The sequence below is a fragment of the Bison bison genome, unplaced genomic scaffold (assembly GCF_000754665.1).
Source record: "Bison bison bison isolate TAMUID 2011002044 unplaced genomic scaffold, Bison_UMD1.0 scf7180017864163, whole genome shotgun sequence".
In the NCBI taxonomy this organism is placed as follows: domain Eukaryota; kingdom Metazoa; phylum Chordata; class Mammalia; order Artiodactyla; family Bovidae; genus Bison; species Bison bison.
In genome coordinates, this window is record NW_011494735.1 from 2,516,593 (window position 1) to 2,537,354 (window position 20,762).

At 40.6% G+C, this 20,762-nt stretch overlaps 2 protein-coding genes across 3 annotated transcripts in view; both read left to right on the forward strand.

The window, feature by feature from the left end:
* The window catches only part of PTPRR (protein tyrosine phosphatase, receptor type, R), a 276,685-nt gene extending 259,023 nt beyond the window's left edge, over positions 1–17,662 (forward strand). For both annotated transcript variants that reach the window (XM_010841511.1, XM_010841512.1), the window contains one exon: positions 16,481–17,662. In XM_010841511.1, coding sequence (XP_010839813.1) covers positions 16,481–16,574 — 94 coding nt within the window. In that variant the 3' untranslated portion in view covers positions 16,575–17,662. The remainder of the gene's footprint in view (positions 1–16,480) is intronic.
* Positions 17,663–18,226: 564 nt separating this feature from the next.
* The window catches only part of PTPRB (protein tyrosine phosphatase, receptor type, B), a 130,486-nt gene continuing 127,950 nt past the window's right edge, over positions 18,227–20,762 (forward strand). Inside the window, exons 1-2 of the mRNA XM_010841513.1 lie at positions 18,227–18,394; positions 19,633–20,028. Of these exons, the coding sequence (XP_010839815.1) occupies positions 18,340–18,394; positions 19,633–20,028 (451 nt within the window). The 5' untranslated portion in view covers positions 18,227–18,339. The remainder of the gene's footprint in view (positions 18,395–19,632; positions 20,029–20,762) is intronic.

Genomic DNA, 20,762 nt, shown 5'->3' on the forward strand with positions numbered 1-20,762 from the left:
TTTATAGTCCAACTCTTACATACATACATGACTACTGAAAAAACCATAGCTTTGACTAGATGGACCTTTGTTGGCAAAGTAATGTCTCTGCTTTTTAATATGCTATCTAGGTTTTTTAAAGCTTTTCTTCCGAGGAGTAAATGTCTTTTAATTTCATGGCTGCAATCATCATCTGTAGTGATTTTGGAGCCCAAGAAAATGAAGTCTGTCACTGTTTCCATTGTTTTCCCATCTATTTGCCATGAAGTGATAGGACCAGATGTTATGATCTTACTCTTTTTGATGTTGAGTTTTAAGCCAACTTTTTCACTCTCCTCTTTCACTTTCATCAAGAGGTTCTTTAGTTCTTCTTCACTTTCTGCCATAGGGTGGTGTCATCTGCATATCTGAGGTTATTGATATTTCTCCTGGCAATCTTGATTCCAGCTTGTGCTTCCTCCAGCCCAGCATTTCGCATGATGTACTCTACATATAAGTTAAATAAGCAGGGTGACAATATACAACCTTGACAATATACCTCCTTTCCCAATTTGGAACCAGTCTGTTTTTCCATGTCTGGTTCTAACTGTTGCTTCTTGACCTACATACAGATTTTTCAGCAGGCAGGTAAGGTGGTCTGGTATTCCCATCTCTTGAAGACTTTTTTTACAGTTTATTGTGATCCACACAATCAAAGGCTTTAGTGAAGTCAATGAAGCAGAAGTAGATGTTTTTCTGGAATTCTTTTGCTTTTTCTGTGTTCAAATGGGTGTTGGCAATTTGATCTCTGGTTCTCTGCCTTTTCTAAATCCAGCTTGAACATCTGGAAGTTCTCAGATTCACATACTGTTGAAGCCTAGCTTGGACAATTTTGAGCATTACTTTGCTAGCATGTGAAAAAAATTAGCATTACTTTGCTAGCATGTGAAATGAGTACAATTTGCACTTCCTTAGTTGTTATAAAAAGCAAAACAGAAAACCTCACTCCTTTCTTTGACCCCCATCCAACTTCTTCCAATACTTCTTGTGTCTTGCTTCATTATTTCATCCATTTATTGTCATATTTCTTTTCAAAATTCCCAATTTATAGGTGACTGCTGCTGTTGACCACGTTTTAACCTTATGCCAGTAAATGGAAAACTGGCTTTAGAAAATCTGAATGTCTGCCCTCCTGCTCTTCCAGCTTATTGTTCTTCATCAGTTCTTCAAACCTGTCTGCAATCCTGGTCTCTGTGGTCATCCTTACCTTCAGTTTGGAGTGTGTCTTCAGACATTCCCAAATGTGCTATTAATTACAGAGATTTATTTAAGCATGGCCATTCCACCATGGTCTTCAAAGCACATCTCATTTAACTTCAAAAATGAACCCAAGAGTCAGAAAAGAGATATTCTTTAGCCTCATTTTTAAAAAATAAGTAAACAAAAAATTCAAGATATAAAATATCTTGTCTGATAACATTTAGCTAAGAAAACTGACAAAGTAGACCTCTTTGGCATCTGAGACTTCTGATTTCTAACTCAAGGTATGACTCTTGATTAAAAGTAAATAAGTTTTTGGAATATGTTTATTGCAAAATTCTAGACAAAAACATAGCTCTTTGAAAATTCTTTGTCAATGAAAAATGCAGTGACACCACAATTTTTAAAACAGTGGTTAACATGAAGGACAGCTGTTTCATGAATAGAGTGATATTTTCAGCAGTTGTCTTAATATAATATGAGGAACATAGAGATGTTGCCTCATTCCAAAATATCTATCTATAGACGGTGCCTAAAATATCTCTGTGTGGCAAATGGCTAAAACACTACTATTAGAGAGACAATCTTTTTGTCTAAAGAGCTATTCTTTTAAAGTTTCTGGAGCCTAGAGTTGAGAAGTGAGAAGTGTGTATGTATTAGTCACTCAGTCATGTTCAACTCTCTGAGACCCCATGGACTATATAGCCCACCAGCCTCCTCTGTCCATGGGATTCTCCAGACAAGAATACTGAAGTGAGTAGCCATTCCCTTCTCCAAGGGATAGTCCCAATTCAAGGATTGAACCCGTGTCTCTTGCATCGCAGGCAGATTCTTTAGCTTCTGAGCCACCAGGGAAACCCCTATATCTTCCTGGCTATTAGCACATTAAACAGGGTGACCTAGCCTTTTCCAGCTTAGGGTATGTTAGCTAGACAGTGTAAGTCCACACATCAGGAAGGCATTCAGAACTGAGGTTTTGATGAAGGGGAATTGAAAAGAGGGCCCCAGAAGAGGCTCTGCCATTGAAGAGACTGCCAGACAGCTCTGTGCACTGCGAAGGTGAGAGGCAGAAGACACCTCTGGCAAGAGCAGCTACCTGATTTGCCGGGACCAGTAAAAATGAAAATGTGGAGCCCTATTTTAAAAAATGATTAACTCAAGATGGTGACAGCAGAGCATGAAACCAATACAGGGTCTTCCCCAGCACAGGGAAAGAGGTTGACGTGACTGAGCGTGTCAAACCGATGGAGTCGTCCCTGTCAAGGGATATTTCAGGGTGGGTGTTTGTAAGTGGGTGTGAATTCTGTGTGCTGTGGAACATTCACCCAAGGTCTCTGCTCCGAGAAGTCCCCCTGAATCACACATGCGTTCATGTGTTTGACAAAGATTTACTGAACGTTACTGCTGAACATGCATCAGGTGCCTGGGGAGTATGTGTGCATGCTGAGTCACCTCAGTCGTGTCCAACTCTTTGTGACCCTGTGGACTGTAGCCCGCCAGGCTCCACTTGCCTGTCCATGGGATTCTCCCAGCAAAAATACTGGAGTGGGTTGCCATGTCCTTCTCCAGGGGATCTTCCCCACCCAGGGATCAAATCTGTATCTCTTACATCTCCTGCATTGGCAGGTGGATTCTTTACCACAAGCACCACCTGGGAAGCCCCTACTTTGGGTAGAGAAAGATGGATTTCTTAACAGACTTTTCCAGAATGTGGTTCTCAGGGCCTCTTTTTTTTGGTAAAGTTTTTTTAAAATTATTTATTTTATTTTTGGCTGCACTTGGCCTTCGTTGCTGCTCCAGGACTCTCTCTAGTTGTGGTGGCTGGGCTTCTCATTGTGGTGACTTCTCTTCCTGCAGAGCACAGGCGTTAGGTGTGCGGACTTCAGTAGCTGCAGCACACAAGCTCAGTAGTTGTGGTGCACAGGCTTCATTGCCCTGAGACCTGTGAAATCTTTCTGGACCAGGGATCGAACCATGTCCCCTGTATTGGCAGGCAGATTCTTAACCACTGGACCACCAGGGAAGTCCCTCAGGGCACATTTTAATGATTAGTTAAACTCTGAGAACCTGCTGCATGTCAGATTAGCTACAGTACAGATTAGCCTATATTCAGGCAAAAAATAAATAAATAAATAAAAGTTTCTCAATTTTGAGGGAAAAAATCTGTATACTATGTTTCTTAGAACCCGTCTCCACCTGGATAGTCACAAAAAGTATTAAAGTGTTAAAGGATACAAAGCATCCCCCAGCATGGTAATCCATTTCACTTAGTTGAAGCACTCTTTCACATTTATTTGACCACATGACACTTTCCGAGACTATCTAAATGAAAGGGAAAGAAGTTATAAAGTAATAAATATAAGCTGTTCTTTCCAAAGTTTGGTGCCAAAGAGAAAACTAGAGATGGCAGAGGAATGTGAGCCTGGGAGGAGACCATTAAAAAGGTGAAAGGGAAGGGCTGCTGCTGCTGCTGCTAAGTTGCTTCAGTCGTGTCCAACTCTGTGCAACCCCACGGACGGCAGCCCCCCAGGCTCCCCCGTTCCTGGGATTCTCCAGGCAAGAACACTGGAGTGGGTTGCCATTTCCTTCTCCAATGCATGAAAGTGAAAGTGAAGTCACTCAGTCGTGTCCAACTCTGAGGGACCCCATGGACTGCAGCCTACCAGGCTCCTCCGTCCATGGGATTTTCCAGGCAAGAGTACTGGAGTGGGGTGCCATTGCCTTCTCTGAAGGAAAGAGCAGGACTGACTAATTGGAGCATCTAGCTTAGTATAATAAGGGCTACGAAAGATGGAGTTAATGTATCATAAAGCTAATATTTTGAACTCTTCAAAGTTCAAGCTCCACCAGGTTTTTCCTATCCTCTCATACCCTTTTTAACAGCAGCCTCTATCCACTAGTGATCCAAAGCTGGACACTACATCTTCTTTATAGTTTATCCCCCACCACTTTTACCTGCCTCCTCTGAGAAGCCCAAGGCCTGGCTAACAGCAAAGAAAAATAGTGATTTGGATACTGGAGATGGGTTACATGACTGATAAATCAAGAGTCTGAGCATTGAGTAGGATCAAAAACCTAATCCAAAGAAAACAAAAAACAAATGACAATGCTTGATCATTGTTGTTCAAGATAACATAAACCAGCAATTTGTACTCAGATCACAAGTCTGCATTTTAGCAATAAATTCAAATGGTCTGATTTAGAAATGAGTGTGTTATGCTGAATGGATGCTTCCAGTGTAACAACAGTGACAAAGCCATTTGGTGGATTCCTCATTCTCTGGCAAGACATTATTTTTATTGGCTTTTGGGCAACATCTATTAATAGATGCTATAGTTCTCCCTGAAGATTCATGAGTCTGTGATTCTCCTATTAATAATACTTTTGAGCATATTTTGAACTAAAATAGGATTTCTTTTTTTCCAAATGGGAGTTCAAATTCAGTGCTGGGCACCCACAGGTGTTTTATTTAGAAGTGCATTCAGGGATCATTCCTTCATTGCCACTGTGTTCATTTTGATTAAAAGATGAAGTCGGTAACAGGCAACTGGGACAGAGCACTGGCTGGTGCATCTCAGGGCTTCCCGGGTAGCACAGTGGCAAAGAGTCTGCCAAGGCAGGAAGACACAAGAGACAGGGGTTCTATCCCTGATTTGGGAAGATCCCCTACAGTAGGAAATGGCAACCCGCTTAGTATTCTTGCCTGGGAAATCCATGGACAGGTGAGGCTGATGGGCTACAGTCCTTGGGGTTGCAAAGAGTCAGGCACGACTGAGGGACTGCGCATTTGTGTGCGCGCATGCACACACACACACACACACACACTGGTGAGACTGGGAAGCAGGCAACAACTAGAGAAAGAGATGGCAGGGATCGCTGGAGCAGATGTCAAGGAGCCTGAAGCTTGTCCTAGCTCTGCCCCTAATTTCCTGTGTGACCACTTGTCACTCTAGGCCTCTGAGTCTCCACATGTAGAAGGAGAAGTGGTGTGTCAGAGGTATCCAACCTGTTTCTGGTCCAAAGATCTCTTTTTAAGAGTAGAATATTTCATGGACCTCAACCTGATGGTTATACTTTGAATCCCATAGTGCTTTAAATTATCCTATTTTATTACTTGCTGCTGCTGCTGCTAAGTCGCTTCAGTCGCGTCCGACTCTGTGTGACCCCATAGATGGAAGCCCACCAGGCTCCCCCATCCCTGGGATTCTCCAGGCAAGAACACTAGAGTGGGTTGCCATTTTCTTCTCCAATGCATGAAAGTGAAAAGTGAAAGTGAAGTCGCTCAGTCGTGTCCGACCCTCAGTGACCCCTTGGACTGCAGCCTTCCAGGCTCCTCCATCCATGGGATTCTCCAGGCAAGAGTACTGGAGTGGGGTGCCGTTGCCTTCTCCAAGGGAAGCCCTGCTGCTGCTACTGCTAAGTCACTTCAGTCATGTCCAACTCTGTGCGACCCCATAGACAGCAGCCCACCAGGCTCCCCCGTCCCTGGGATTCTCCAGGCAAGAACACTGGAGTGGGTTAGAAAGCCCTTATTATCTTATTTAGATATCACTAAATTGTTGTGACAATACCACCTAATTAAAAATTCCAGTTGCTGTTAAAGCTAAACCAACCAGATTTCACCATATTTAGAGCCTGCTATAAGAGATTCATTTAGACTTGTTTATACCATGTTTTGGGCTTCCCTGGTAGCTTAGCTGGTAAAGAATCTGCCTGCAATGCAGGAGACCCCAGTTGAGTTCCCGGGTTGGGAAGATTCCCTGGAGAAGGGATAGGCTACTCACTCCAGTATTCTTGGACTTCCCTTGTGGCTCAGCTGGTAAAGAATCTGCCTATAATGCAGGAGACCTGGGTTCTGTTCCTGGGTCAGGAAGATCCTGTGAAGAAGGGAGGAGCTGCCCACTCCAGTACTCTGGCCTGGAGAATTCCATGGACTATATAGTCCATGGGATCACAAAGAGTCAGATATGACTGAGCAGCTTTCACTTCATACAGTGTTTTTGTGGTATGAGATAGTGAGGAAGGTCATTTACACATTGAGTATGAGAGATATTTGTCCTTTAAAAGAAATAATAATACATAGTAATAAAATGGCCTAGGATACTCAGAGACCGCCTCATATGCATATGGAGAATGACTAAGGAGCCATATGTGACCATCAGAAGACATCTAGGCAGGGAGGGAAGGAATGTGCTCCATTGCAGGCTGACGTCAGGCAATTTTTTCCTCATTGTATTTCTTTTCATCCCACTTGGCACCTCTGAACTCTGGAAGAACTTGAAAACAGAGTTTGGGAAGTGAAACACATAAAATAATTTGTGATCTCAAAGCCTTTTTTTTTTCTTCTTCCCCCTCTCCCCCCTTTTTTCCTTCCCCAGAAACAGGAAACAATCTGTCTAATCCTCCCTTTTGAGAGTCAGTAGTGAAATCTGCAGTTGTCTTTGTACATCCTTACCTTGGGGACCTTAAATTGTAATGACATCCAAAGTCCTTACTTGCGGCTTCCCAGACAGGATAGAAAAATGCTTCCAGTGTGCGTCATATCATTGTTTAAATGTTTTGATTAATCACTTTAGTTTGATGGGTTTTTTTAAACTATAACAACCTAAAAGGAGGAATACATATGCCATCAGTTTCCTTAGCTAATATGTGTCCCCAGAAAATTCTTTGTTTCCAAAACTTGGTTAAAATAATTCCAAAGCTAAAATTTCCACCTCTTGGTATATATATTTTTTTAATTAACTTTTGTCTTGCATTGAGCCATATCCTTTTACAATCCCGACTCATCACAGGGATCCCCTTAATTAGTGAATTTCAACAATCTCATTGGAAGATCAGGAATTGGACACTTTAGTTTACTTATTTTAAGAACACTTGAACATAAAGCTTAAAAATTGGTTTGGATTTCCTTGACATCACAGTTCCTAGGCCGTAACAAGATGTCCTCTTGTAAAACAGATTACGCTAACTGAATCTTCCAAGTGGTTGTCAGGACAACCTTTTCCTTCTTCTCAGCTAGGATTCAACTGAGTGTTAACCTGGATGTTCAGAAGAAAATTGACCAGCTTTAAGGAAAAAAAAAAAATATGGGGAACTCAAGATCTGCTAGGACATTAAATTATCATTTGACTTGTGTCATTTCAAGGACTGAGAATGTAAACTAAATGTTTTTTTTTTTTTTTTTTTAAACTAAATGTTTTGATTGATTCTGACCAGGTATTTTGGGAATGTGGACATACTCTGTAGAGAAAATGTCCACATTCAAAATACCTGGTCAGAATCAATCAAAACATTTAGTTTACATTCTCAGTCCTTGAAATGACATGGTGTTTAGACATGGAGAAAACGTCTGTCCAAGATACCCCGAGTTCAGCTCCAAACGTTAGCTGTATTTGACTCATGCCCAAGCTATCGGAGCTTTACCCAGGAGGCACATTATCATCCACACCTTTCGTTCTAAATTTACTGTACCAAACTTTACCAAAAGAATTCCAGATTCGAAAATAATAAAAAGCCAAGGAGCGTCAGTTCCATTGTTAGCCCAGAAATGAGTCACTGCTGCAGAATTTCTTCTGTCTACTGATTAGACCGGATACGCGCTGGGCGGTACAGCAGGAAGGGCTTGTTGCTCTTTGTATGTGTGAGTTAATAGTCACAAAAGGTCACAATTTTAACATGTTAAAAACCAAATCTCTCTCCTGGGCATCTGGCAGGGGTTTTTTGTTTTTTTTTTTTTCAACACAACCTCCCAGGAGCAAAGGGGAAAAAAAAATATAGTTTTTTCCCTTCTAACCTGAGATTACTCTCTGCTGACATGGCTACGTGCTTTTGTGCACGGAGACCAAGATGACATGGATTTTTGTGTTTGGCGGGGCTGATGTGACTTGAGTTATCTGACATTTCTGGAAGAGCAGTTGGTCTGAGTTCTTTCTGGCCTGGCCAAGCACACTGTTCATATTCTGTGGCCACAAAGAAATCAGAGCCTTGCACCCAACACCATTTTTGCAATAGAAGTGACTTTCTTCCAAAGCATGAAATGGGGCATAATTAGAGTGAAAAGATAGTTTGTCTAAACCAACATACTTCTGAGGGTGAAAAGGAGGCTTTATTAATAATTAGACCAGGACAGCAGGAGTAAACTGGGTCTGTCCCAAGCAAACCAGGTGCATGATCACCCTAAGGGTTTGTGTTAACCAAGCATTTACCAAAAGAATATGAAATAGAATATGTGACATTTATTTAATACTCGCTGAGTGACGGCCACTGTGTCCACTAAAAAATACAGTCACAACCTGAAAGTAGATAGTTATTTTATTTGGTGGGAATGTTTAGGACTCCCAGCCCCACAGAGACAGAATCTCAGTAGCTCTGAGAAAACTGTTCCAAGAAGGTAGAAGGGGGAGTCAGGCTATATACAAGTTTACAACAAAGGGAGCAGGTAGTCCGAACATCAAAGATCAGATATCAAGTTAAGGAATTTAGCAATTTATGTATAAGAAGATGCAAGCCTCTGCTGCTAAGTTACTTCAGTCATGTCTGACTCTTTGTGACCCTGGGGACCGTAACCCACTAGGCTCCTCTGTCCATGGGATTCTCCAGGCAAGAATTCTGAAGTGGGTTGCCATGCCCTCCAGTGGATCTTCCTGGCCCAGGGATTGAACCCACATCTCTTATATCTACCTGCAAGCCTCTGGGCTCACTGAATTCATTCCTTTATTATGCACCTCAGCTATCTGGGGCCAAATCCTGTTTCCTTGTTCATCTTAAGGAGTGGTAGATAGCTGCTTCTTGCATTCCCCCCAGCTCCTCAGTGGGGCAGGGAGTGAGGTGGGGGGATTGGCTAGGTCACAGTTTTAGGAGCCCTCATTCACATTTGGCTTCCTTGGTGGCTCAAAAGGTAAAGAATCTGGTTCAATCCCTGGTTTGGGAAGATCCCTTGGAGAAGGGAATGCAACCTACTCCAGTATTCTGGCCTGGAAAATTCCATGGACAGAGGAGCCTGGTGGACTACAGTCCATGAGGTCGACTAACACTTTCACTTTCATTCACATTTGGAGGCCAGAAATTGCTGTTGGCTATGATATTTCTTGTTTATTTATATGGCAGGAGATGTTTTCATTTCACAACTGTGCTAAGCATTCTATGGATTATCTCATTTAAACCTTGCAAATTTTGAAGCCTATTAGGTAAACACTCTTTGCCATGCCAGGGGTTTTTAAACTTTTGGGGGGGGAAACAAAACGTTAGGAAGACAAAATCTTCCACAAAACACTGATAAGGAAAACCAATAACAATAATTTTAAGAAGAAAGAGTAAAGAGAAATGCCTTGGTCAAAACTGGGATTAGGAACCAGTCTAAGGACACCCTCCTTCCCCACACAGACACTGTGGTAGAACCTGGGCTCCTGGGAATTCTGTGAATAGCCTTTGGCTAGACGTTGACAGGCTCTGACTCATTTAATCCTCACGATCTTAATGAGGTTTGCCATTAACTTCATTTTACAGGTCAGGGAAATTCAGCTGTGATAGAATAAGTGATTTGTTCAAAAGCGTGTAGCTGGTAGGTTCAAAAGCAAGGATTCAAACTTGAATCTGTCTGACTCCAGGCTTCCTTCTTTCTACTAGGTCATCTACCTCCACTGTAGGTGACTTCACTAGAAGGTGACTTCTAGGCTGGTTCATATTTAAAAACATATTTGAATTTTTCCATCTAGGCTTACCGACTCCAGTATTCTTGCAGAAAAAATGCCATGGGCGGACCTGGTGGGCTACAGTCCAAAGGATCACAAAAACTTGGACATGACTGAGCAACTAAGCACATCTAGGCTTGCCCAGGCTGAGCAGTATGGCAGAGCAGTCTTCTGCCCGATGTGCTCTTAGTTCTGTAAGGTCCTCAGAGGACTCATTCCATAGCCTACCATCCAGCCCTGTTTGACCAGATAGCACCAAAGAATAGCTAACACTATGATATCTTCAAGTGCTTAGCTGTAGAGTAACAAATATTTTTAAATGGACTGTTCATTTATATCTCACAACAGTACTATAAAGCAGGTATGGTTAGATGATTATCTCATCATTTTGCAGTTGAGAAAACAGTGCAGCAAAGATTATGTAATAAGGGTAAAGCAGCTAATAAGTGGTGGAGACAATTTGTCTTGACAACAGTGTATGATGTCTTTTTACCTTTTAACGCTCTTTGGCCCCTACTGGTAATGAACCTGATGCTCTGGCATCTCAAGTTTTTTCAAACTCACAATGACTCTCATGGTTAACTGGGTTGCCTTGCCCTGCTTTTATATGCACTTACTCATTTTTGATAATCTAATTCCCATTTGGCAATAGGTATTGTACCTTAATGTGTTATACCCCCAGGAAAAGATTTGTATATAAACAGGATACTCCAAGGAGAGATAGTGTTTTAAATACAGTATGTTGGGTAATGGTGGTGATTTTGGCATGCTGCCTGACTGATGACAGCCTTTCTCCACTGAAGCATCATCTTGATCACCATGGAACTTTAAAAATCTTAACCTTGGTTGAGTTTTTAACTATGATCTGTTGGAGATCAAGGATTATTTAGTGCCTTGATAATTGAGTTTGCTTATGCCTTTTATGTGGTGTTGGAGAAGATGCTTGAGAGTCCTTTGGACTGCAAGGAGATTCAACCAGTCCATCCTAAAGGAACTCGGTCATGGATATTCATTGGAAGGACTGATGCTGAAGCTGAAACTCAATACTTTGGCCACCTGATGCAAAGAACCGACTCACTGGAAAAGACCTTGATACTGGGAAAGATTGCAGGTGGAAGGAGAAGGGGATGACAGAGGATGGGGTGGTTGGTTGGCATCACCGACAGGATAGACATGAGTTTGAGTAGGCTCCAGGAGTTGATGATGGACAGGGAAGCCTGGTGTGCTGCCATCCATGGGGTCACAGAGTCAGACATGACTGAGCAACTGAACTGACTGATGCCTTTTAACGTAATAAAAAGAAAATGTTGGATGATGCCTTTTAAAGTAATAAAAAGAGAATTCCTGCTTCTTACCTTTAAGAACCAGCTTTCTCAGAAACTTTACATCAGTAATATAGATCCAGACCTCAGCAAGTCCTTGGAGCCCTGTCTGACCCAAAAGGTACCTGCAATCTGAGTCAGAGTTCTCCTGGAGGCTGAATTAGTACAGGGCTGTCTTAAGGGTTCATGATTAATCTTGCTATGTTCATTTATTCCATAAATATATTTTGTTTTAGGCACTATGGTCAGCCTATAAAAGACTGTATTTGTCCCATATCAGGATAAATAAAACCTGCAGGTTAAATTATTAGAATTTAAGTTCTTACAAAGATCAGCAGTGTTCTACATACCAATATATGTAATTGGAAATAATATTTTAAAAGATGATTGTAATGAGTTCCTGATTTTGAGTCAACTTCCAGTTAATGCATTCTGTGATGCCTGTTCCCTTCTTTTAGCCTAGAGCTTATATGTTTTCATACTACATGAGACAGCCTGGCCTCAGTAACCTACTTGACAAGTATTTACTTCAGACTAGTAAATGTTTTCCACTTTTGCAAATATGCATAAACTGTAACATCATGCCTGCTCTCAAAGGACCTAAAACCTAGTTAGAAATAATTTTGAAATGGAATTAGTATATCACATGATATAAAATTACTTGTAGTCAAGACCCTGTCTTAGCCCTGTCTTTTTCTACCCCTTTATAAATGACAGATAAAAAGACACAAGGCATGCTTGTTAACTATCTGGGAGACACCAGATAGTTAGGGGATGAGAAATAAAGGCTAATATACTGAATGATAGAAATGGTGATGTCAGTAAATAAGAACTTTGTGCTGAAACCAACAAGTTGAATAGGAATAAACAAAGTTCTGCACTAAGTTTGAAAAAAATAAGTACAGAATGAAAGAGAGCTGTGATTTCCACATTCAAAAATCATCCTGTGGGCTTTTTCTTTAACCCAAACCTTAACTCAATATCCTAAAATACTTGCCGAGCACCAGGCACTCGGTAGGCACTGCAGGATCTTTCTACCCAGTGCACCTGCAGAAGCAGACTCTTTGGCTTATAACATGCAGCTAGAGAAGGAAATATTCCCACTGACTTGATCTCATCTAGAGTAGACACAACACTCTAAGAAGGTCATACTTGATAAAACAGCCTATGGAAAGGGGAGGCTAGACTGGGGAGTGACAGGGAAACCAGGCTGCATAGAAATATTGAGTGACCACAGGATGTTTAGTCTAGAGAAGAAAAGATTACAGGACTTTGATGGTTGTTTTCCAACACTTAGAGAGCTATTGTGTGACTCTTAAGAGGAACCTTAAGGCTTTTAGGGTTATTTCAGTTTGACCAGTAGGGCGGGTGAAAGTTAAAGAGGAGCAGATTCATTCTGATGTCTTCAAAAGTTTTCCTGCCAACTTTGGCAAAGGCTAACTACTCCCTGGCAGAAACTAGCTGACCATCTACCATGTAGACCTCTCCCTCCTGGAAAGGCGACATTTTGTTGGCAGTTGGAATGCATGCCCTCTGAGGATCCCTCAGATGCAGAATCTTTCCCTTTTATTTTTCAAAACAAGTGAGAAGTAACCTCACTTTTCATACACCTCCCTTAAGCCTTGATATCCACAAGAGTTTTGTTAGTTTGCAGGTAATGAATTTGCTTCCACATCTTGTCCACCTTCACTGGCAGAAACAACATTTGACTTAGTTAACAGAATGTGATAGTAAGTATACTCCAAGCATTAAAATTACACTGCTGACTTTTCTGGGGTAAGATGGTGATTAAACCTAGTCTTCACCTTCATTCATTCAACAGTTGGACATGTAGATACCAATGTTCACCGGAACATATAAGAAGGGGAAAATCTTGTCTCAAAGTGAGGTAAATGGTGAGAGGAAATTCACAGACCAGAGTCCAGGAGACTGAGCACTTGTAAGGCTCTATAGACTGTCTGCAGCTTAAGGAGGGAGCCTAATGAGCTGTGCAGATGCCAAAGGAAGGGAGGTACCTCTCAACTCCCTAGAGTGGCCTCAATATTTCCTGTGGCTGGCTCTCCCAAGCCTCACAGTCAAAACCAGCATCTTCCGGACACCTGCTGTTTTGGGGTGTGCCCAGCTGTCATCGTCCAGCTGAGAAAAGTCATCACCTCAGCTGGCCACTCCTGTTGTCGACTTAGGATCAAGGAACACTTTGACCAGAGAGCTGCCTTTAGTACAACAAAATGTGCAGTTCTATAGAAAAGCAATGATGATATATTTCTGCCAGTGAGTTGCAGTTGCCAAAAAAATCATGTATTTACCTCTCTATTACCAAGTACATCATTTGGGCATCCCATTGATAAAGCGAGAGAGTTCCAGAAAAATCTATTTCTGCTTTATTGACTATGCCAAAGCCTTTAACTGTGTGGATTGTAATAAACTGTGGAAAATTCTGAAGGAGATGGGAATACCAGACCACCTGACCTGCCTCTTGAGAAACCTGTGTGCAGAACAGGAAGCAACAGTTAGAACTGGACATGGAACAACAGACTGGTTCCAAATAGGAAAAGGAGTACGTCAAGGCTGTATATTGTCACCCTGCTTATTTAACTTATATGCAGAGTACATCATGAGAAACGCTGGGCTGGAGGAAGCATAAGCAGGAATCAAGATTGCTGGGAGAAATATCAATAACCTCAGATATGCAGATGACACCACCCTATGGCAGAAAGTGAAGAAGAACTAAAGAGCCTCTTGATGAAAGTGAAAGAAGAGAGTGAAAAAGTTGGCTTAAAACTCAACATTCAGAAAACTAAGATCATGGCATCCGGTCCCATCGCTTCATGGCAAATAGATGGGGAAACATTGGAAACAGTGGCTGACTTTATTTTTCTGGGTTCCAAAATCACTGCAGATGGTGATTGCAGCCATGAAATAAAAAGACACTTACTTCTTGGAAGAAAAGTTATGACCAACCTAGACAGCATATTGAAAAGCAAAGACATTACTTTGCCAACAAAAGTCCGTCTAGTCAAGGCTATGGTTTTTCCAGTGGTTGTGTATGGATGTGAGAGTTGGACTATAAAGAAAGCTGAGTGCCGAAGAATTGATGCTTTTGAACTATGGTGTTGGAGAAGACTCTTAAGAGTCCCTTGGACTGCAAGGAGATCCAACCAGTCTATCCTAAAGGAGCTCAGTCCTGAATATTCATTGGAAGGACTGATGTTGAAGCTGAAACTCCAATACTTTGGCCACCTGATGCAAAGAGCTGATTTACTGGAAAAGACCCTGCTGCTGTGAAAGATTGAGGGCAGGAGGAGAAGGGGATGACAGAGGATAAGATGGTTGGATGGCATCACCAACTCAATGGACATAGCTTTGGGTGGACTCCAGGAGTTGGTGATGGACAGGGAGGCCTGAGGTGCTACAGTTCACGGGGTCACAAAGAGTCAAACATGACTGAGCGACTGAACTGAACTGATTGACCTGTTTAGTGTTAGTTCTGAAGAATGAAGTGTTTCTAACTTAACACTATTGTTTAAGAGAGTGAAATCTTACTGCTTTTAATACCTTGTAAGCTTATATTTATAGAAGTGGGCAAGTAAACCTAGATATAAGCCCAATTTTAGTTATTACCATTAACTAGAAGTCACATTATAGTGAGGCAATATACCTCATTTTTAAAGTTGAAGTGCTGAAAGTCCTAAACACAATTATTTTGAATGGTAACAACAGCCACTAGGAAGAATTAATAAGTTTAAAATTGGTTGTAGTATTGGTTACAGAGTTATGTAGACTTTATAAGACTTCACATAGTTACTAATAGGGATGCAGTTACTCAGTGAGCAGGAAAAATAACATTTATACAACTATAGTAGCTTTGCTAGGTAAAGGAACCATTATAAAAAAAATTCAATATACCTCCTTTATGTATAAATGTATAAGGAGCAGTGTTATTACTTTTCATGAAGTTAGGGACCTTCTAATTAGTGAAGATTAGACCTTCACTAATCTTAAACATATGGTACGTGGAATAACTAGTGATGATAGTGAAGGGGGGAAAAGCAAGAACCAATTCTCTTTTTCCAACTCATTTAAGGATCTCCTGCTATTGTGTTTAAATACCCAGCACACCACACCCAAAAGCTGTTTCCCCATTAGTTCAGTTCAGTTCAGTTCAGTTGCTCAGTCATGTCCAACTCTTTGCAACCCCATGAATTGCAGCACACCAGGCCTCCCTGTCCATCACCAACTCCCAAAGTTTACCCAAACTCATGTCCATCGAGTCAGTGATGTCATCCAGCCATCTCAGCCTCTGTCGTCCCCTTCTCCTCCTGCCCCCAATCCCTCCCAGCATCAGAGTCTTTTCCAGTGAGTCAACTCTTTGCACAAGGTGGCCAAAGTACTGGAGTTTCTTTCAGCTTTAGCATCATTCCTTCCAAAGAACACCCAGGACTGATCTCCTTCAGAATGGACTGGTTGGATCTCCTTGCAGTCCAAGGGGCTCTCAAGAGTCTTCTCCAACACCACAGTTCAAAAGCATCAATTCTTTGGTGCTCAGCTTTCATCACAGTCCAACTCTCACATCCATACATGACCACTGGAAAAACCATAGCCTTGACTAGACGGACATAACATACTCGAATAAACCTTTGCAAGGTAGTTCTTTTAACTTGTAGAAAGAGCAACATTTTACAGTTCAGTTTTGTTCAGTAAACCTACATCAATCAAATCCAAGTGCATAAATCCGTATAACATATGAAGAATGATAAGGCACCCTAGAAGTCATACTAACACTCCAAATAGAAGTGAATTTATTTAACCCTAGCAATAATCCTGTGAGAATAATCCCGTTATTCTCCTACTTTAATAGCAGATGAAACTGAGACAAAAGCATTTTAAGGAACTTGCCCAAGATCAATTTGCCCTCGCTGAGACTAGGCATTGGAGGGATTTGAACTCAGACAGTCTGGTTCCAAAGTCCAAGTACTTAACCACAAGGCTGTACTGCCTCTCCAGTAATGATGTTGGTTAAATTAATCAAATGCCTACTGTATAGCAGACACTGTGTTAATCCCTTCATATATATTAGCATATTAAAATCATCTATCAGGTCATCTGGACATAGGAAAGAGGGACAACAAAAGAATTACCATGCCAACTGTTCTGTGTGTCTTTGGCACAGCACTTTCACTTGAGTGTGGTCTCTGTGTTACTTGAGATGCTGGGATGTTAGCAATAAGTTATATTATCTCTTCCTTGCAGGGGTGGAATGGTCCAAACCAGCGAGCAGTATGAATTTGTGCATCACGCTCTGTGCCTGTACGAGAGCAGACTTTCAGCAGAAACTGTCCAGTGATTCTCTGAAGACTTACCAGACCTTTGATCTCTAGGGGTGATTAGCTGATTACCCACTCAAGGCTTCTGGAAGGAGCTTCCCGAAGTGGAAGGGAAGAGAAGCCATGAAGCCAAGTCGGGGCATGGATTGTGGAAGATGGCAACATATTCAAGTCCTCCAGCCTCTTGTGTATATGAATGCACTTGTAAGCATCCCTTAAATTATTTTGAAGGTCCTCTGCTGATGGAGGTATGGTCGATTTCTCACACTGCTAAGGAGGAATTTGTTTTGTCTGTATTGACTATCTGCCACACAGAATATATGTATGAAATATATGTCATCAGATGATACCTTGAAGAGCTGCTGAAGAAATTATTATTGTGTGTTTAGATGCTTTAATGTTTGCAAAATCTGTCTTGTGAATGGACTGTCAGTTGTTAAACTATTCCTGTTTTAAGTGCTAATTCCTTCTCAGTTACCAGAATCTTGCCGCTAAAGTTGCAAGTGATTGATGATGGATTTTTAACAAATAAGTCTGTGTTTTTGAAAAAAAATCAAAAGCAGTAACTATTTTATATGGAAATGTGTCTTGAAATATTACCTATTAAATGTGTATTTATCAGTACCTCCTATCAAACAATTACAGAGCACAATGATTGTCATTGGGTATATATGTATTTACTCTCTACTATTGAACATAGAGGTGGTTTCTGCTCCAGAATTCTATCCACTGTATTTCTACATTGTGAGTCATTTTACTTTCAAAGGGAAAAACAAATTTGTATCAACTATGATGTATTAAGAATTTTAAATACTTGTCTCTCTTTTACTAAGAAAGAATTTTTGAATACAATGTCTACCTAAAATCTCTCTCCCAGTAAAAGGCAGATGCCTTTGAAATTGATGTAACCTGTCCCATTTCCAGTGGTTCTTTAAAAGGATGCTGCCATGGATATCCTTAAATCTCTGAAACGATTTAATCCTCAAGAGACAAAGTTTTAAAAAACAATCTACACTCAGCAAACACTAGATGTTCTGCTCACATATGAATTTTTAATGCAGCTATGTTGACTTTGTTTCCTACTGCCAATAAACTACTCTTAATACTACATGTTGAGTAAGGCATATGCTTTTTTTTCTTATTTGGAAAGAGACCATTATCTTTTAAGGAAAGCCTGCAGTCAACAGTGTGATGGGTGTAATTTTAGTCTGCCTCTCCCCAGTAGAGATGGCGATTTCAAAACGTAGTATTGTCATCACTTGAGTGATAATGATCTAGAACTGCCATCATTATGTGGTTTTCCTCGATAGACTTCCAGCTATCATTATACACACAGTACATGTTTATGTCTTCATATCCCTTGTCACAGACCCTCATAAATTACATGGTTGGTGTTTGTTCGGCAGAATCACATCACCTGAAGAGATGTAATGCTGTAGGAACACTGAATTACCTAAGATTACAATTCTTTTCTTCCTTCTTGAGCTTAGTCGTGTGGCAAAGGGATGGTAGAAGAAAACTTACACATTTTATTCTGCTCCTGGGGGCTGGGATTTTTTTCGACATTAAAAAAAGAGAGAAGTAATCATAATCCCTTCTTTCTAAGGAAACAGACAAAAGGACAACTGGTGTAAAACTTCCCCCAAACAATTCAATAGGAGGAAGTGCTCGTCACTGACTTTTCCCCCCACCATGAAGGCACATTTCCTTCCTAGTCTTTGCTTCTCTTATCTGGGAGAATTTTTTTTTCCCCCAAGCAAAGCATGAACAGTCGTTAAGTGGAAAATGGAGGCTGAATTTTACATGGCGATTCTTACCTGCTTCATCTTCGTGAACTCAGGTGAGTGGGTCTGCCTCAAGTTTCCTGAGGCATTTCTTCAAATAGCCAGCAAAGGAGTCTCTGTCCTTAGAAAAGTGTGTGAAACAAAGCGGAAATGGAGCCAGGTCTCCATGGCAGTTTAGCCAGAGACGATGAGGAGGGGGAATAAAAGGAGCCTGTGATGCCCACACTGTTGAGATTTCTCCCCAAAAGAAAATAAATGGCCTCTTCTGGTGTCCTCCAAATGCCTCAGGCAGCTCCTGAAATGGCATCTGAATAGCAGAGACTAAAGCAACCCCAAGGTGGGGAAAACGTATTATTACGCAACTCTGTGGCATCTTTCTGCTTTTTCTCTGTCAAGTTATAGTTTGGTTTCCTCTGTGTTAAATAAAGAAAACATAAGAAATATAATTAAAGGGAGTTGAGGAACTGTGGTGGGTTTTATTTGGAAGTTGTTATTTGGAACGTCTGAATATTTTAATAGAATGGCTGAGAAAATTAAGTAAAAGCACCTTGAAGATGGTTTTTGAGCCTGAATATTTCACTTTTTAATCTGATGTTTAACAACTGGGTATTCAGTTTTCTCTTATTAGTATTTGAAGGAAGACTGCAGATACTGTCACAAAATAGAAAAATACTTCTCTATAGTATTATAAAAATTTAATTTGTGATAATCAATACTTTAATTACTTACTATTAGCTAGGAGAATGTGCTTAGAAGAATGGAAAATTTTGTTTTATTTTGGGATAAATATACCTAATTTTCAAAAACTGTATTCAAACTCATCCATTTGTATACAAACACTTATTGCAGTGGTAACTTAAGAATTGGAAAATGGAGTGTTTCTTTAGAGTGGAGAATGGAGGTGAGGTGGAAGGAATGAAATGGTTAAAATGGGAATTGGATTTTATATAACTTTAGCATTTAAATATTTGGGCTAAAATATCTCACCGTATTCTTTGGATGGTTCAGTTTCTTTTCCAAGCTTCCTTTCATTATTTCAGTGGGGGCATATTTTCTTCCCTAAACCATGTGAAAGGAAAAGAAAAGAAGCTAAGTGTGACATTTTTGCATTGTTTGTTTTGGGATTTTTAAATCACATGTGTTGAATCTGGAACTATTCACTTTAAACGATAGCAATTGCAAAAGATAAGTAAACCTTGTGTTTTGACCAGGCTGATTTGTGGGTGGGTTGCTTTGTTTTCTGGTGGGTTTTATGGTTTGTTGCATAGCACTTGATGAGCTTCTCATCTTCCAGAGGGGTTTCAGATTGTCCATGTCCAGAAACAACAATGTCTTTTCAAAAATGGGAGAGTGGTCATGGACTTGTGCAATAGGACAAACCAGAACCAGCAGTGGATGTGGACTGAGGATGGAAAGCTCCTTCATGTTAAATCTGCTCTATGCCTGGGCATCTCCAATTCCTCTGGTGGCCCTGGCCGAGCCGCCATCTTTGCCCCCTGCTCCCAGGCTCCTCGATGGACTTGCTATGAGAAGGAAGGGTTCCTTGAGGTGGAAAATGCCTCTCTCTTTCTCAAGAAACAAGGCGTCAGGGTAGTGGTCAAGAAGGGCAGAAAGTACCTCCATAGCTGGATGAAAATAGATGTCAACGAGGAGGGAAAACCAGTCAATGAAAGCCTCTGCTCTAAAAAAGGTGAGTTCTTCCTTTCAGAATTGATTCTGAAAGTTCTGTTAAATATCTTGCTGTTTTGCATTTAAGGGAAGTCCACATGCTCCAACAAAATTCCAGTGGAAGATTCATAAGCTAATGGAAATGGATTGTGTGGTACACACCAACTTGGAAAACTTCATTATCTTCGTTAAAATAAGCCCAACTTTCCTTTTTCTGTCTATCTCTTATGCTTCCTTCCTTTTTTTCCCTTGCTTCTTTTATTAATTCAACAAATATTTCTTGAGCTTCTCTTTTGTGTCAAACATTAAGCACTTTGGCTAAATACTAGTAGACGTGGGAATGTAAATGTCTATACCATACACAGGTAATGACTAAAGGCAATGATAAGGAAATTAATAATTTTGCTGATGTAGTCACTTCTGTTCTCGGATTATGAGGAGCTATTAGAACATCAAAATGGTGCTTTATAAGACTGGGAAGATAATAAGTTATGCTTTTGTAAATCTCTTGTACTAATGTTAGAGGTAGATTTTTTTGGAGGTAGTATCTTTGAAATGTTAAGAACCAATGTGCAGCTATAGAATCTTCTAATTTGTTGATCATTGATGAATATAACCTAGATGATGAACATATAAAAACTTGTATACACATGCATAAATTTCTGGTACAACATACAGTTCAGTCCTAGACTAGGAATATTTATTTGTCGATACAGCTTAATTTTCTATTTTACTTAATCATCTTATTGCTTATTT